The sequence below is a fragment of the Symphalangus syndactylus genome, chromosome 4 (assembly GCF_028878055.3).
Source record: "Symphalangus syndactylus isolate Jambi chromosome 4, NHGRI_mSymSyn1-v2.1_pri, whole genome shotgun sequence".
Lineage (NCBI taxonomy): Eukaryota > Metazoa > Chordata > Mammalia > Primates > Hylobatidae > Symphalangus > Symphalangus syndactylus.
The window spans coordinates 86,141,052-86,159,301 of NC_072426.2; the positions used below are offsets into that span (position 1 = coordinate 86,141,052).

At 38.3% G+C, this 18,250-nt stretch overlaps 2 protein-coding genes across 2 annotated transcripts; both read left to right on the plus strand.

The window, feature by feature from the left end:
- Positions 1-12,627: 12,627 nt before the first annotated feature.
- Positions 12,628-13,035, plus strand: LOC129480900 (class E basic helix-loop-helix protein 40-like). Its single transcript, XM_063638084.1, has one exon. The coding sequence runs from the start codon at positions 12,628-12,630 to the stop codon at positions 13,033-13,035; it is 408 nt and encodes a 135-aa protein (XP_063494154.1).
- Positions 13,036-13,221: 186 nt separating this feature from the next.
- On the plus strand, positions 13,222-13,866 carry LOC134736483 (class E basic helix-loop-helix protein 40-like). The gene has a single exon (XM_063638083.1). The coding sequence runs from the start codon at positions 13,222-13,224 to the stop codon at positions 13,864-13,866; it is 645 nt and encodes a 214-aa protein (XP_063494153.1).
- The last annotated feature ends 4,384 nt before the right edge of the window (positions 13,867-18,250 follow it).

An 18,250-nucleotide genomic window follows, 5' to 3' on the forward strand; every position in this document is an offset into this window, starting at 1 on the left:
TTCACTCCTGAGGTTATTTTCAGATCCTAAAGGGGGCCATTGAGAGGCTAAGAGGGTGAGGTGAGATATTGACTATTCACGTGCATCTAAGAGAAAAAAAATGCATCCCAGTCTGACAAACTGAAACTGATGAAACCCTTTGATTTCAGCTTGGAACCAGAAAGCTTCCTCCCAAAATGTAGCATGAAATGGAGGTATAAAGCCCAGCACAAGGTTTGCAGCTTAGCTTTAAATTCTGTCAATTCCAGAAATTAGATTGATGTGATCCCAAATTACTAGTGTCCTTATTTTCCGAGCAGGAGGAAATTTTCTCTGAAGGCAGGTATTATCTTCCCAAGCCTCAGATTTTCTCTATGACAGTTTCATAATTAGTATCTCCCTCTTCCTCCCTCCTCTCTCTCTCTCTCTCTCTCACATGCACGCACACACACACACACAAACACACACACACACAGATCAAGGACAACATGAAGATAAAATACAACATAACAAAACCAAAGAGAAATAGTCAAATCGACTTAGACCGACAAATATCGATGCTGGAACTATTTCCTAATGTACATCCTCCAAGGTATTCTCCACTTCAGCGTCTGCTTTACAGGAAACCCCAATAACAATGATAGGTCTGAGACAACTGACACAGATGGAATGCTGGAGCTGGGACACATGCTGCCTGGCAGGCAATGACATCTCCATCATTCTTGTGTGGCAGGTTATAGAAAACCCATGAAATAAAGTAGCCTATGACTGTAAAATTTTTCCTGGTGGTAGTGAACTGGGAAACGATCCTCATGGAATGAAATGCCCTAGAAGGTGGGATGTATCAAGTGCATAGAAATTATGTGATAAGAGCAATTATAAGAACAATGCAATGGATTGTTCTTTCTGGGGGCGACTAGTGCTTTGAGAAACACAATGATAGGCTAAGGATGACTACTTATCCATTACAGACTAAAGACTATGTGTGAGAGTCTCCTGGTAGCTTATAAAGAGAGGTCATCTCCTGCAGCCTCAAGGCAGAGAAAGTTAAGGGTTAGGGTGAGGGTTTATTCTTAAAGCTCCAGAAATTCAACAGTTTAAATTTGAAACGTAGATAGTGTTCTGTGCCAAGGACAGGACTCTGTCTGGGAAAGAAGTATAAAACACTGGGACTTGGTTTTGGAAATGCTCATTCATTTTAATTCCTCAGTTTGTTTTGATTATCTGAGCCTGCAGAAATGATGCACCCAACATTTCTCTCAATCATTCAAATGATTTAAAACAAATGAAATTTTTCTATATAACATATCAGATTTCAGTGAGTTGTTGACTTCTGTATAGGAGCCAACAAGAATTTTAAAAATCTGTTGTTAAACACTAATAATAATCAAAGTTGCAAGACACTTCATGTGGAGAACTACAAAGAAACAGCCATAGATAAAGTTAACAGAGATCTGGTGTCACTGCTCACTCCAGGGTGTAAGCTTAGTGCATAGACTGGCAGGCATGCTTGACAGCAGAGTATGCAATGTCTTTTTTTTTTTAATCTCCCATTCTTTTTTCCATTTTATCAAGCATATATAATTACATTTGTTAAGTGAAAGGATGCTTAAAACACTTGCAGCGATGTTTCTCAGGACCATCCTGAGATTTTTTTTTTTCAAAAATTAGTGACTTTAGGGAAACCAGCATCCTTTGCAAACTCACTGAATTAGTGTGTGCATCACCAAGATAGACCATATTTTCTTATGGGTAGGATGCTAGCATGCAACCTGAGATCCCAAAATATTATATATTTACAGGAAACAGCAATACAAAATGGCATGAGAAAGCAGACTATGTGCAGAATCCATTCTGGTAAAGGTGGCATCAGAGTATCCATCTTTGGGAAGTAGTTGTGACAAAGTTTCTAGAATCCAGTGCCCGAGGGTCAGTAGGCAAGCTCTGGTGTCTGTATCCCTCAACAATATTTCTTCCTGCATAAGCCAGTTAGGGTGAAATCTATTCTTTGCAACTCAAAGCACTGATAGACACATCCTTCTTTTCTTCTGGCAATACATTTCTCTAATTCTTTAGCAAATACCTTTTTCTCTGTAGTTCTCAAATTTTGGTTCCCTCCTTAACTGAAAGTAAAAACTGATAGACTCTATTTTCCGGTATTGCAGTCTAAACACATATGTATCTAATTACATTAAATTAGTTCAAATTAAATAAAATTAAAAATTTACTTCTTCAGTCAACCTGAACACATTTTAACGGCTTAATAGCAACATGAGCTACCAGCAACATCAAACAATGCAGATACGGAAACATTTCCATTACTGAAGAAAGTTCTATCAGAAAGAGCTGCTCTAAGGCATAGAAAACTTGACTGGGGCATATGTGTCTGCATCTAGTTCAGAGAATCCCCTTTTAATAAGTTAATTGATTCTGTTAACAGTTTCAAATTATGACCTTGATGCCATGAGATTTATATTCATCTTTCACTCTATTCATTTTGATTTTGCAAGTAAGGTTACGAATGATCAGATTAGATGCAGAGCTCATTTTCTGTTAGAATAACAAACATTTAATCTCATTACTACTCATTCCTAAACACTGAAGTTTTCCTCCCAGTTGCCTTCTCATGAATGATATTAAACTCCGAAGTACAATCTGAAGGCTGACACTAACAGTGTCATCCTTTGCAGAAACTACATTCAACTATGTTAAAGTGTTCATTTTAGTTCAATGATACCTGAAATGCAGGCTGTGAGGTGGACAGGTAGGATTTGTATCTGCCTAGCACGCATTTCCCATCCTTTTACTAAGAGTGCTCCAATTTTTAAAATCTCCCCTAGTATACAAAGTCTTGGTACTTCTGTCAATCAAGTTATTTTCTCACCCTATCCTGGCCTTGTGCTTGACTTAGGAAACAATTAACCAATTGGATAATGCTGTAGAAACTTACAAAGAGGGAAATTAAATGAAGTTACTTAATCACAACAGAAATTACCCAAACATATGCTCATGAGTTTCTCTTCACTAGACCCCCAGAGCTGCCCTTATTTTGCCCTTCCTGAATTTTGATTGTTTAACATTTACTTTAAATATGTGTCCTCCTACAAGATTTTAATAATTTTTAGATTTTGCTTTTAGGATAGCCAGTTGGCTTTTGCAAAAGTATTAGATGATATCGATGTGCCCATATTTTTATCTACTTGGGAACTTTTTCAAATTACATCTGTTCTTGAGATTCTGAAATGCCATGCTTACCCCTTTCTCATCTGTCCTGGCAGCCTCCCACACTATTGACACACTCATCATGAACCAGATAGGTACTTCATCTGCCTGAGAATAATTTAACCTTCATGGTCTGTTTCTGCCAAAACACTGCTTTAATATCCCCAATATTCGTTAACTCTATTTGAAGTTAAATGTCTATCTGTTTGTGCTTCGAGAGATGTTGGCAAAGAGAAAGGGGGAAAATAAACTCTTTTAGATAGGCTTAGCCTTGTCAAATCTGTTGGAGACTTTACAGAAATCACGTTGTCAAAGTGATCAACTTGAAGAAAAACATATTTATGTCTTCTTATTCTCTGTTTCAGGATATAACTGAGTATCTTTTAATTAGACCTTTGATAATATAAGTTATTTTCCCAAACCATCATTTCAAGGTTATTACCATAAGACAAATCACTCCAAAAGCCAGTGGTTCAAGCCAGTCAGAATTGAGTGATGAAAATATACGGCTTGGCTGGGCGCGGTGGCTCACGCTTGTAATCCCGGCACTTTGGGAGGCCGAGGCGGGTGGATCACGAGGTCAGGAGATCGAGACCACGGTGAAACCCCGTCTCTACTAAAAAATACAAAAAATGAGCCGGGCGTGGTGGCGGGCCCCTGTAGTCCCAGCTACTCGGAGAGGCTGAGGCAGGAGAATGGCGTGAACCCGGGAGGCGGAGCTTGCAGTGAGCCGAGATTGCGCCGCTGCACTCCAGCCTGGGCGACAGAGCGAGACTCCGTCTCAAAAAAAAAAAAAAAGAAAGAAAAATCAGAAGTTAGGAAGCAGGGATGGAGAAGAGATCATGAACTTAGTTTCACACTTTATGAATTTGAAATAACCATAGAATATCCAAATGAAAGTTCCAAGAGACAGTTGGTCATGCAGGTCTGAGCTATGGAATAAAATTTCAAGATGTCAGAGATACAATTTTAGCTATCATCTGTAGACAGAAATTAGTTAAGAATTTAACAGTTGATAAAATAAATCAGAAGTAATATGGAAGGCTGGAGTGGAAAAAAATAAGAAAGTATATCTGAGAACATTAACATATGAGATATACATAGAGTAAGAACAGCTTGAAAGTAAACCAAAAATCTGTCTTCAGTAATAAGGTTTAAAATACAAATAATGATAAAAAAATAAACAAAAGGTGAAAGTTATGCCATGTAAAAGAAGGGAGAGGAGCGATTCTAAGATGAGGGAAGAGTCAGCAATAGCAAATAATGCAGATGGGTCAAATCTTCCATTGAATTTAGCAAGTCATTGGTGACAACTGGTATAGGTCATCTCACAAAAATAGTAAAGGTAGAAGCAAGATTGCAGTAGAGAGAGTGGAATTGCATTAATAATTCACTCAATGGGTCATTGAGTTTGAAGTTGAATTCAAACTTATGAATCTAATTCTTTAGAGGATCAAGGTCCCCTAGAAACTTGGTCATTTCCTATATGAAGGTTTCAGAGAAGATATTTATATTCCCCATGAGAATAATACTAACTACACAGGATAAGGAGTAACATTGAATGTCTCAGGAACTGTGGCTAATTTTTTCTATGAGAAAACATAAGTACATCTAACATAGTGAATGGCTTCCTAAACATTCATATTTAAAATTCATTTGACAACCAATATCCTAACATTTATAAGAATGTCTTTGATATGACCAACACCAAAGCAAAAACATAAACAAAAATCCTTAAAGACGTACTCTGTGTGAATGTTATAAGTCATCCAAAAATCTTGTTTCTATTTTGTCCCTTGTCAAATTTTCACCCTATGACTTGCTGAGAAGCTGCAGGGGAGAGAATTTCCTGATGAGATGTCTAACAGCTTATTCTTTCCTCGTGCTATGTCCTCAACATCTATGTTCAATATTAAATTTCACTGCAGCGGAGATGAGTGTGATGGTAAGCCTGGCTCTGTGTGTGTGTGTGTGTGTGTGTGTGTATGTGTGTGTGCTTTAAGCAAAAGACAGAGGCTTGAGTGACTTAGTAGCTAAAAATATAATTCACTGACAAGCAATTAACATATACTTAGGTTCAAAACCAAATATTTCCTTAGAAACAATCATAATCACAGTTTTACAGTGAAAATTTGCATATTTATGATATCTTGACATTAAGATATTCAATAAGCATATTGATATTTAAATTCCAAGTTTAAATGCAACTATTTATAAATCAATTATCCCACAAATCACCTTTTCCTAATTTTGAAGTGCAAATGTGTGAGTTTAAGATTTTAGATTGACCAAAGTACTTATTTGTTTTCTTCCACATACCTCAGTTTAAAATTCGTAAAAAGTATTAAACCACAGGAAAGAAACGTGATAAAAGCAAAGATGTGATTCAGCAAGTTTCTTAACGTTTGAAAGTAGATGGAAAGTCACAATTATTTAAAGCAGAATACAAAAAAAATCACATTGCAAATGGCAAAATTGGGTGAGTATGGATAACATACACTATCAAATTGACTGGAGAACATATAACAAACTTATAAAATAAGGGTAGCATGAAAAGCAAGAAAGATTAGTGGTGTCAGTAAAAATATTAAATAAAGGTATAGGTAAATTAGAGGGATCCTTCCCCAAGTTCTGAGCATTTTCCCCTAAGCCTTCTGCTTCCCCATAAGAGATGTTTTTCTGAAGAAACTGTGAGAAAGCCACCAGACTTTAAGTCAAAGAAAGAAAGGCCAACTCTTTGCTCGAATACAGGAATGTCCACCTGCTGACAAGCCCTGCTCACACACAGAAGATTTCCAAAGAGCATTTCAGTGCCCAGCCATTGGTGACACCAACAACTATCTGTTAAAAATCCACACGCACATATATATTTTTACACATGTATATATTTACATATATATACACCTATATATATATATGTTAAAAAATATGTGTATTTCCTTCATCTTTTAGGAACACAGCAAAAGCACTTGTCTCAATTTCCCAATAGTTAAGCTTGGCCATGTGACTGAGTTCTAGACAAAGGCAAGTGAGAAGAAGGCACATGTGCCACATCCCATCCTATCTTGACTCATGAAAACTTCTTTGCAGGCTGCTTATTTTTTTTCCCCCAAAAAGTTGTCTGGAGTAACAAACCCTCAGGGCAAGCTGGGAAGCCATGTGTTGCAGATCATTCCCACGGCCCCAAGGTCCTGTTGACATAAAATCCACCCACAGAGAGTTACATGAAAAATAAGAAACATTAAACAATTACACGTGAAGATATATGTGTTTCCATGGCCTACATACTCAATTAATAATTTAATGTGAATGAAGAAGCAGGATTAATCAGCCTCTTTGAATAAAACCTGAAACCCCAAAAATGGAAAATAAACCAGAATAAAAAATAAAAGGTGGGAATGGGAAGAGGAAATAATAACGAGGTAGCCAAATAAAACTGCTTTAAAATAAACATGATTATAGTAAATATCCTCACAAAATAAGAAAATATAATTTTAAAAAAGGAAATGACTTAGAGAATGAGATCTTGAGAGAAAAATATTAAGACCCACAAACAAAAATAATAATAACAACAACCAAAATACTCAAAATACTCCTAGGCCAATTATCTTTCAATCCTAACACAGCATCTGAACTGTAATGTCCTCCATTTTTGAAACCAGTAATTATTTATCAGTCCTGTCTTTCTGGAACCACTAATGGTATTTGATACAATTGATCCTTATAAGCTTTCAAGGGCCCAGAGCTCTTCTTTTCTTAAAATAAAAGAAATATGAGGTAAAACTCAGCAATATCAAGTAATCCAGATAGGTCAAATCTTACACTGAATTTAGCAAGTCTTTGGTGACAATTGGTATGGGGCATCTCACAAAAATAGTAAAGGTGGAAGTAAGATTGCAGTAGAGAGAGTGGAATTGCATTAATAATTCACTCAAAGGATCACTGAGTTTGAAGTTGAATTCAAACTTGCGAATCTAATCCCTTATAGAATCACGGTCCCTTAGAAACCTTGACCTCTTCTTTTCTTAAAATTTAATGTCCACAGACCTTTTCTTTTCTTAAAATTTATATCCAGCCCAACTTCTCTTCTGAGCTCTAAACTTGCAGGCTTATCTAATTTGTATGCATTATATTCATCTCAAATGCAACATGTTTAAAAATGAAATCTTAATTTGCCTTTCTAAGCTCATGTTAGTCTTCCCATCTCAGTAACAATTCTAAAAATCTTCAAGTCATCCAACCTCTCTCTTTACTTCACATCTCACATTTAAGCCATCAATACATTATGTTGATTCTATCTTTAAAATGTATTCAGAATCAAAACCACTTCTGACCACCGCACTGCTAATACCTTAGGCTGAGCCACCATTTCTTTGTGCCTAAATTATTGCTTTGGCCCCTTAATTCCTCATTTCTGCTCTCATCTACCTATTGACTATTTCCACAGAGCAGGTAGAGTAGCACCTTTACAATGTGCATTAAGAAAACTTTGCTTTACAATGTGCATTAGGAAGACTTCTGATTTCATTAAGAAGCCCCTCTTGTTACAACACAAAACCCTGTACACAACACGATTAATGAGCATAGAATGACCCTGAGAAGTAGAAAGAAGAAGGTGGACTGGCTAGAGACCTAAGGGCCAAAAACAACATGGCAGTGAGCCCTCTGGGTTTCCTTATTCTGGCCCATAATCTGGGACAGGGCTCCAACATGGAATGGCAAACAGATGTAGGCCCAAAAAGCTCCAAGAAAAATATCTTTACTCTAAACAAAGGACCCAAAAAAGGGTGGGCTAAAAACAAAGTTTTGGGCAATACTTGCCTACTCCAGCCAAATACCAAGGGGAAAAATTGCACCATCTCTACCCTACTAGTGGCTTCAGCAATGTCAAGTAGGAAGCTGATTTTTCACAAATGACAACCTTGCTTCTGAGAAAGCAGGTAGCTGCCACTAAATTCATCTGCTCGGGGAGTTGTGATGAATGGTTTTATGTGTCAACTTGACTGGGCGACAAGATACCCAAATACTTGGTTAAACATTATTCTGGGTGTGTCTGTAAAGGTGTTTCTGAATGACATTAACATTTGAATTGGTAAACTGAGTAAAGCAGATTGACTACTCAAGTGTGGATGGGCTTTATCTAAACCACTGAAGACCGGAACAGAACAAAAGTTGCTCTCCCTACCTGTCTTCAAGATGGGACTTGAGTCTTTTACCATCAGGCTTGAACTAGGACTGGATCAATACCATCAGTTTTCCTGGATCTCCAGCTTGCTGACTGCAGATCTAGGGACTTCTCATTCTCTGTGATTGCTTGGGACAATTTCTTGTCTATCTATCTACAGATAGACAAATAGTTAAACTATTTATCATCTATCTAATTTCCTATTCATTTTGTATCTCTGGAGAACCCTGACAAATACAGTAATATAGCCAGGTTGAGCACTAGCAGGGTGAGATCTTATATCTCATTCACCACCAGAAAGAAGGAGGATGTACTGAGTCCCCCACTCCCAACTTCTACCCATATCATGCTATTAGCAGAGTCCTCCACCTGGACCACCAGGTGAGCTAGGTGAGCCTCTATTCCTACCCAGTACCAAGCTGACTTAATTAAGGAGGCAATATAAAGATGATCTTGTCAATTGTAGGCTTCACTCCACTACTCCATGTCACCACCACCACCCAGTGTCAGTGGGCTCAGTGGAACTGAACCTTCATCCCACCTGGGCATCAATGAGACTGAAAACTGTGTTGCAAGTCTAGGCTAGTTAGCACTGCACTTTATCCCCACCTTTGGTGTCAGGAATATCAAGTAGCTGAGCCTCCACTCCCATTCTGCAGCAAGAAAGCATTGCAAGTCAACTCTCTATTTCCGATATCTCTGGAGGCTCTGGGATACAAGAGGGAAGTTGATTTTATACACCCACCCAGAGGCAATGAGGCAGTATAAGTCTGGGTCTTAAAACCACTGAAAGGAGGACTGCCATTCTGGAAAATCATGGAATTTAGTGGCCAGCCTTTCTGAAGACTTAGAAAAATTTATTGACTATCATGATCTGTGGAATATCTCAAAAAAAATCAAAGATACAGGTTCAGCAAAGTAAGCTGAAAAAGGCATGAATTAATGATAGAAAAACAAAAAATTGGAAAATAAAATCACAATCTATTTTTGCATATTATAGTAACCATAATTTATATATATATGTATATATATATTACTGTGCTTACAACTTGGGGTAGGATAAAAACTGTGCTGATGGTATAAAAAAACCAAATGTTAAGTAGTATAATAGGAAGGAAACAATATCTTGAATCAATAAATCAAAAGATAAAATCATAAGCATGTTATTTAAAAGTATATGAATAAATAAAATAAGAAACATCACCAAAAAAGGTTTAACAAAGTTGTATATGAAAACTTGACTAAAGAGGCAGAATGTGTTCTTTTTTTCATTATACTCACAATTTAATGTTCTTTTTTGAAAACAATGCACAGCTATTTCTTTGATTAAAATAATCATGAATTCTAAGAAGCTGCTTTGAGATATATATATATATGTATATATCTTAAAGGAAAATATAATCTACATCAAAATGGCAACTATTTACTAAACATACATTTTATTTCATAAGCACACAGCTTATTTCATAAGCACAAAGCTCTTTGCTTTGGCATTTTCTCAATTACACAATATCTTCCATTCAAGTTACCACCACCTAAAAAGTTATTTGAGAAAACCTTATTTCTCACAATGAAACCTTAACCCTGATTTACAAATACAAAATAAGAATTCATATAATGTATGCTATTCAAAACTCAGTATATCCTGAGTGGAAATTTTTCAATAAACCTTGTAAGGATGCCCGAAATGTTTGCTGTCATTTTTTGAAAAATATTAGCACACCAATGCAACTATAGCTAATGTTCTAAAATGGAGTATTTTATTTCATGCTTACCGTATCAGATGGAATGTAAGGTTAACAGACTTCCAACACTTCTTAAATGAAGGGATTCATGCAGACATTTTCAGAAGTAAAATTAATCAGAGGGGCGAAATCTGTGCCTACCTGGTAGTGGTGAAATGGATGGCGTATTTAAAAATCACCATTCATAGCTCCTGGCACACAGTAGACACTAAATTTTTTTTTCTTTTATCATTTAGAAGATAAATTCAACAACACATCAAAGAAAGTAGGAAAATAAACATTCAAACCAAACTCTTGCAATCATTCCTAGATTGCTTTCTTAAACATAGTCAAACATTAGTAATAACATATTTAGTAAAAAGAGTTCTGAATTATAAAATTCAAAAATTGTTTAAGTTCAAATTTTTAACATAACATAAAATTGAAGATCAAAATTTGAGTACTTTCTGGCAAATTGCTTTATTTTCTCATAATCTGCCTTATAGCTAGGGATAATCTTAGTGCTTTCATATTGTACATTTTCACTTACAAACCATACACATTCTTTATAATGATATTTTCTCCCATCTTTTCTTGAAATTCAGAAAAAGAAGTATATGTGTGTTTCATTTAAAATTCTCCACACTTCTTAGTTTTATACTTTTTTTCTAACTTAACTGTCCACTTTTCCTTGTCCCTAGTCTATCTTCGCTCATCTTACTATAAACTATATACATTCACTTACTTTTTAAAAATTCCTACCACCTCTGTCTTCCACAACCAGTCCTTATATTAAATAATTAAATAAAAATGACCAAGTCACCACCAGGACAAGATAAATGTCCATTCTCAAAACTATGACTTCAGCTGGCTTTAAGAAAGTAGGATGGACAGTAGGGAGACATCTTTTCCAGCGATTCTGCAAATCAATACCACCATTCTCTGCAAAGCAGACAGGAGGAAATTGATTGTTTCGTTGCCATGTTTCATATTAAAAAACCAAAACCTCATTTCAGCTTTCACATACTCTATGGAAACTAATATTCAGAGCAAATATATGTATTCTTCCATTAAATATTTACTGAGTACTTACTAAATTCTGGACACTGACTGAGCTAGTTAGCGGAATTACTAAAATATATTGTGCAAAGCTTCAAATGAAATATGCTTTTTCATTTAATTAACAGAGCAAGACTATGAGATAGAAAATAATACCTGAGTTTTACAGGTGATACAACTATAGCTTATCAATATTAAATTACTTACTGTCTTCTATGCAGAATAAGCGTTGAGCCAAGGATTTAACTTGACCTCTGATGCCTTGACCGCTGACGCCAATGCTTTTGCTTTCAAGAATTATACCTAAATAATTATGTTGGCCGGGTGAGGTGGCTCACACCTGTAATCCAAGCACTTTGGGAGGCCAAGGTGGGCGGATCACAAGGTGAGGAGTTCAAGACCATCCTGGCCAGCATGGTGAAACCCCGTCTCTACTAAAAACACAATAAAATTAGCCAGGTGTGATAGCGGGTGTCTGTAACCCCAGTTACTCAGGAGGCTGAGGCAGGAGAATTGCTGGAACCCGGGTGGCAAAGATTGCAATGAGCTGAGATCACACCACTGCACTCCAGCCTGGGTGACAGACCAAGACTCCGTCTCAGGAAAAAAGAAAAAAAAAATCAAGCCAGAGCCTTCAGTCATATAGTCATAACCAAATTTTTTTCCAAACAACTTGAATTCTTCCACAGCTGAGCCTCGAGAAGAGAACTCAGACCAGCTAATACCTTGATTAGAGCCTATGAGACCCTGACCTGGACCTCTGACTCACACACTTTGAGATAATAATAAATGTGTGTGGCTTCAAGATACTAAAATTGGGATAATTTGTTATACAACAATACAATACTAATACATCCAGCATATAAGAACTGGAATTGTGAAGAGGTAACGTGGGTAGTTTTTTTTTCTTTTTCTGTTTAAACCTATTAAACTATTTTGTAAAGTCTAAATTTTTCTCCTTAGGAAAATACCGGAAGTATCCCTAAGGAAAGTATAAAGTAGCTTTAAATAATAAATATGTTAAATTTAAAAAAGTATTTTACAAATATTATCTGCACTTCTCTTTAGTTTTATTTTCCAGGTTTCAAATAATTTTAGATTATATGAAATATTGAAATAATTTGACTTTATAATACCTAATCTCACTCAAGCACAAAAATAGTCCCTATTTGAAAGCACAACAAGTGCATAGAAAGGAGTTTCTTGCTCTAAATTTAATACTCTTTAAGAATTATATTTTGAGTCGGAGCCAGAGGCCGCGGGGACACCGGGCCATGCACGCCCCCAACTGAAGCTGCATCTCAAAGCCGAAGATTCCAGCAGCCCAGGGGATTTCAAGGAGCTCTGACTCAGAGGAACATCTGCAAAGAGACCCCCGAAGCCCGCTCCAGGACAGTCCTCATCCAGACGCTCCGCTAGTGCAGACAGGAAAGCGCAGTGGCCCCGGCTCGCCGCGCCATGGAGCGGATCCCCAGGGCGCAACCATCCCCCGCCTGCCTGCCCAAAGCACCCGGACTGGAGCACAGAGACCTACCAGGGATGTACCCTGCCCACATGTACCAAGTGTACAAGTCAACACGGGGAATAAAGCGGAGCGAGGACAGCAAGGAGACCTACAAATTGCCGCATCGGCTCATCGAGAAAAAGAGACGTGACCGGATTAATGAGTGCATCGCCCAGCTGAAGGATCTCCTACCCGAACATCTCAAACTTACAACTTTGTGTCACTTGGAAAAAGCAGTGTTTCTTGAACTTACCTTGAAGCATGTGAAAGCACTAACAAACCTAATTGATCATCAGCAGCAGAAAATCATTGCCCTGCAGAGCGGTTTACAAGCTGGTGAGCTGTCAGCGAGAAATGTCTAAACAGGTCAAGAGATGTTCTGCTCAGGTTTCCAGACATGTGCCTGGGAGGTGCTTCAGTATCTGGCCAAGCACGAGAACACTCGGGACCCGTAGTCTTCGCAGCTTGGCACCCACCTCCACCGGGTGGTCTCAGAGCTGCTGCAGGGTGGTACCTCCAGGAAGCCATCAGACCCAGCTCCCAAAGTGATGGACTTCAAGGAAAAACCCAGCTCTCCGGCCAAAGGCTCGGAAGGTCCTGGGAAAAACTGCGTGCCAGTCATCCAGCGGACTTTCTCTCACTCGAGTGGGGAGCAGAGCGGCAGCGACACGGACACAGAGAGTGGCTATAGAGGAGAATCAGAGAAGGGCGACTTGCGCAGTGAGCAGCCGTGCTTCAAAAGTGACCACAGACGCAGGTTCACCACGGGAGAAAGGATCGGCGCAATTAAGCAAGAAGCCGAAGAATCCCCCACAAAAAAGAACCGGATGCAGCTTTCGGATGATGAAGGCCATTTCACTAGCAGTGACCTGATCAGCTCCCCGTTCCTGGGCCCACACCCACACCAGCCTCCTTTCTGCCTGCCCTTCTACCTGATCCCACCTTCAGCAACTGCCTACCTGCCCATGCTGGAGAAGTGCTGGTATCCCACCTCAGGGCCAGTGCTATACCCAGGCCTCAACGCCTCTGCCGCAGCCCCCTCTAGCTTCATGAACCCAGACAAGATCTCGGCTCGCTTGCTCATGCCCCAGAGACTCCCTTCTCCCTTGCCAGCTCATCCGTCCGTCGACTCTTCTGTCCTGCTCCAAGCTCTGAAGCCGATCCCCCCTTTAAACTTAGAAACCAAAAACTAAACTCTCTAGGGGATCCTGCTTCTTTGCTTTCCTTCCTCGCTACTTCCTAAAAACAACAAAGAAGTTTTTGTGAATGCTGCAAGATTGTTGCATTGTGTATACTGAGATAATCTGAGGCATGGAGAGAAGATTCAGGGTGTGTGTGTGTATGTATGTGCGTGTGCGTGCACATGTGTGCCTGCGTGTTGGTATAGGACTTTTAAGCTCCTTTTGGCATAGGGAAGTCACGAAGGATTGCTTGACATCAGGAGACTTGGGGGGGATTGTAGCAGACGCCTGGGCTTTTCCCTACTCGGAGAATAGCCCCCTTTGATACATATCAGCTGGATTTTCAAAAGCTTCAAAGTCTTGGTCTGTGAGTTACTGTTCAGTTTGGGAGCTGGGTCTGTGGCTTTGATCAGAAGGTACTTTCTTTCTTTCTGTTTTTTTTTTTTTTTTTGAGACGGAGTCTCACTTTGTTGCCCAGGCTGGAGTGCAATGGCGCGATCTCAGCTCACTGCAAGCTCCGCCTCCCGGATTCACACCATTCTCCTGCCTCAGCCTCCCGAGTAGCTGGGACTACAGGCGCCCGCCACTACGCCCGGCTATTTTTTTGTATTTTTAGTAGAGACAGGGTTTCACCGCGTTAGCCAGGCTGGTCTCGATCTCCTGACCTCGTGATCCGCCCGCCTCGGCCTCCCAAAGTGCTGGGATTACAGGCTTGAGCCACCGCGCCCGGCCCAGAAGGTACTTTCAAAAGAGGGCTTTCCAGGGCTCAGCTCCCACCCTTTTGCTTTTATTGTCGACGTGACTCACCAGACGACGGGGAGAGAGCAAGTCAGACCGAGCTTTCTGCTAACATGGTGAGGTAGCAGGCACTGGCATAGCAGGGTAGTGGTTTGGGGAGGTTTCCGCAGGTCTGCTCCCCACCCCTGCCTCGGAGGAATAAAGAGAATGTAGTTCCCTACTCAGGCTTTCGTAGTGATTAACTTACTAAGGAACTGAAAATGGGCTGCTTGTACAGGCTGAGCTGCCCCGGAGGGAGGGAGGAGTTCCCTGGGCTTCTGGCAGCTGTTTCTAGGCCTAACTTTAGTACTTACTGTTCAGGGAACCAAACCAAGGTCTGAGAGATGCAGACACCTCAAGCGAGTACCCCAAAGTGCACAAAGCTGAGTAAAAAGCTGCTCCCTTCAAGCAGAACTAGACTCAGTTTTCAATTCCATCCTAAAAGTCCTTTTAACCAAGCTTAGCTTCTCAAAGGCCTAACCAAGCCTTGGCACCGCCAGATCCTTTCTGTAGGCTAATTCCTCTTGCCCAACGGCATATGGAGTGTCCTTATTGCTAAAAAGGATTCTGTCTCCTTCAAAGAAGTTTTATTTTTGGTCCAGAGTACTTGTTTTCCCGATGTGTCCAGCCAGCTCCGCAGCAGCTTTTCAAAATGCACTATGCCTGATTGCTGATTGTGTTTTAACTTTTTCTTCTCCTGTTTTTATTTTGGTATTAAGTCGTTGCCTTTATTTGTAAAGCTGTCATAAATATATATTATATAAATATATTAAAAAAGGAAAATGTTTCAGATGTTTATTTGTATAATTATTTGATTCACACAGTGAGAAAAAAATGAATGTATTCCTGTTTTTGAAGAGAAGAATAATTTTTTTTTTCTCTAGGGAGAGGTACAGTGTTTATATTTTGGAGCCTTCCTGAAGGTGTAAAATTGTAAATATTTTTATCTATGAGTAAACGTTAAGTAGTTGTTTTAAAATACTTAATAAAATAATTCTTTTCCTGTGGAAGAGAAAAAAAAGAATTATATTTTAAAAGATGACGTGAACAGTTCAACATCTTTACATATTTTACTAAATCACATTGTGTATTTATTATACAACTATAATTTTATGAAATTAGTTATTTCTTGGAGCATTGCCCTTAAGCTACTGTATTATATCCCAAATTGCTTTTCTCAAATAATAGTCTGCCTGTTGGAAACTCAGCAGAGACAAGTATTAAATAAAGTTTATACTGTTCCTTATCCCTCAAATTGTCACTATGAAACAGGTAAGTGCTAGGGTTAAAAAAAGTGAAAGTAGATATTGCTGGCAAGAAACTAAATTAACTATGTCTACCTTGAATTCTGACAATAAACGGGTGTCGGAATAAAAAATAAAGCTATACAACATGAAACCATGACAAAGACTTATTGGTTTAAATACAGATGACTCTCCAGTTGCCAAATCCCTGGTTAAGGTCTTATTGTGATTATACCTAACAGCTTTGAATCTCAACTTTAAATGACTGCTGACAATAGTAAGTCTAGAATGACTTGATCCCAGGCAACTTGGTGAGATACTGCTCGTAATGAGCAAGGTTATTTTGATAATACTGCAGAAGCTTTCATTCAGTAAAGCTTTAATCTGGGTTAAAAAAAAATGCCTTCTCTACCTCTCTACTTTGCAGTTCCTATTGACTCAAGGACTCAGCCCTCATCTTAGAAGGATAGACAAAATCCTCTTATGCCATGCTTTCTCAAAGACATATATTTAAGAATAATATATGAGCTAGTATGGATTTGCTATATTTAACCTGATACTTTGAAATGTTCCCTACCAAAGCACTGGAGTCAAATGCCTATAAGAAATACTATATTTAGTTAATATATAAATTTGCTAGAGTAAGACAATGGCATAAACAGTATTTTAATTCTCTTGCTGGTGAGAGAACTAGCTCTGCACTCTAGCAAACTCTGTATATATATACCTACTATTAAAACAAGTCAAGATTCCAAAAAAATTAAATACAGAAAAAGAAAGTTTGTATCTTTGACTAGATATTTGCTTTTCATTGTTCATTAAATACCAGTGCACAGATGAACTGGCATGAATACAAATGTTTATGGTAATCTTCACAGCTGTGTGTATGATGTAGCTAATTTTTGGCATACAGTAGAGCATTATGTGTTTCTGTATCATTGCTTTGTGGAATGTGCCATGTGGTTAGCTTGTGAGCCTTTGTGCTCTGGCTTAGGGGTGGGTCTGAGGAAGAGGCACCTTTTTTTTTTCTTTCCAAAAAAGGCAACACCATGCTATCCACTATTCACTTGTCTAAAGATGCTTTCTCTAAAGTTCACAGAGGTGCATGTGGACTAGACACACTGCATATACAGAGTGGTCTGTTACATGAGAGAGAAAATGTGGATTGCCGACCACAAAGTCTGATACACAAGAGTTGCTCTTTAAATCACAGCAGTCGATCATAGATATATGAAATTAGGTTTAGTTTACTTTAAGACGGAAAGAGGTTGTATTACCTCACCTATTAGGTGAGGTAATTTTTTTTTTTTTTTTGAGATGGAGTCTCCCTCTGTCGCCCAGGCTGGAGTGCAGTGGCGCCATCTCGGCTCACTGCAATTCACGCCATTCTCCTGCCTCAGCCTCCCCAGTAGCTGGGACTACAGACGCCCACCACCATGCCTGGCTAATTTTTTGTAAAAAACAGATATTTTTATGAAAAATTCTCACAAAATTCTAATACAATTAGATGAAGATTTAGAATAACACATAAAATATATATTTGTGCATCAACATGAACAAGCAAATATCTGTTAAACATACTCAATTTTTTTTAATGTTTGGAAGGGGAGGTGAATGACAAGAAGATGGTGCTAAAAAGGAATTTAGAACTAAAAATCCATGAAAACAGACATACAGGAAAGATTCAGCATGGTCTCTGCAATAATCATCAATTTATATTCATCATGGCATTGTCAGTATTTATGAATATGGAAATGTTTGAATGCAGTTATTAACAGGGAATGTATACTATTTGTCTTCAGCTTTAAAAATTTGACAGCTTATTTTATTTATTGCCACTTTTTAATATGTTTCATAATTGGTACTTAAAGAGCTAGATAACTATCCTTAAAGTTATGTAATGAAATTTATATATCCATTTTTCTATTGTTGATAGATTTAATGATTTATTTTTAAACTGTATTATGTGACTTTAACAATTTTTTAAATAAAATTGTAATCATCAATGTTTAAATATTTTAAATGTTAATGTTTTCAATGTTCAAAATCTTTCTAAAGCACCTAATAGGTGAGGTAATACAACCTCTTTCCGTCTTAAAGTAAACTAAACCTAATTTCATGTATCTATGATCGACTGCTGTGATTTAAAGAGCAACTCTTGTGTATCAGACTTTGTGGTCGGCAGCCTACATTTCCTCTCTCATGTAACAGACCACTCTGTATATGCAGTGTGTCTAGTCCACATGCACCTCTGTGAATTTTAGAGAAAGCATCTTTAGACAAGTGAATAGTGGATAGCATGGTGTTGCCTTTTTTGGAAAGAAAAAAAAAAGGTGCCTCTTCCTCAGACGCACCCCTAAGCCAGAGCACAAAGG

Excerpts from the sequence above, each read along its gene's own strand:
- LOC134736483 (XM_063638083.1), top strand. The coding sequence starts at position 13,222 with ATGGACTTCAAGGAAAAACCCAGCTCTCCGGCCAAAGGCTCGGAAGGT.
- LOC129480900 (XM_063638084.1), top strand. The coding sequence starts at position 12,628 with ATGGAGCGGATCCCCAGGGCGCAACCATCCCCCGCCTGCCTGCCCAAA.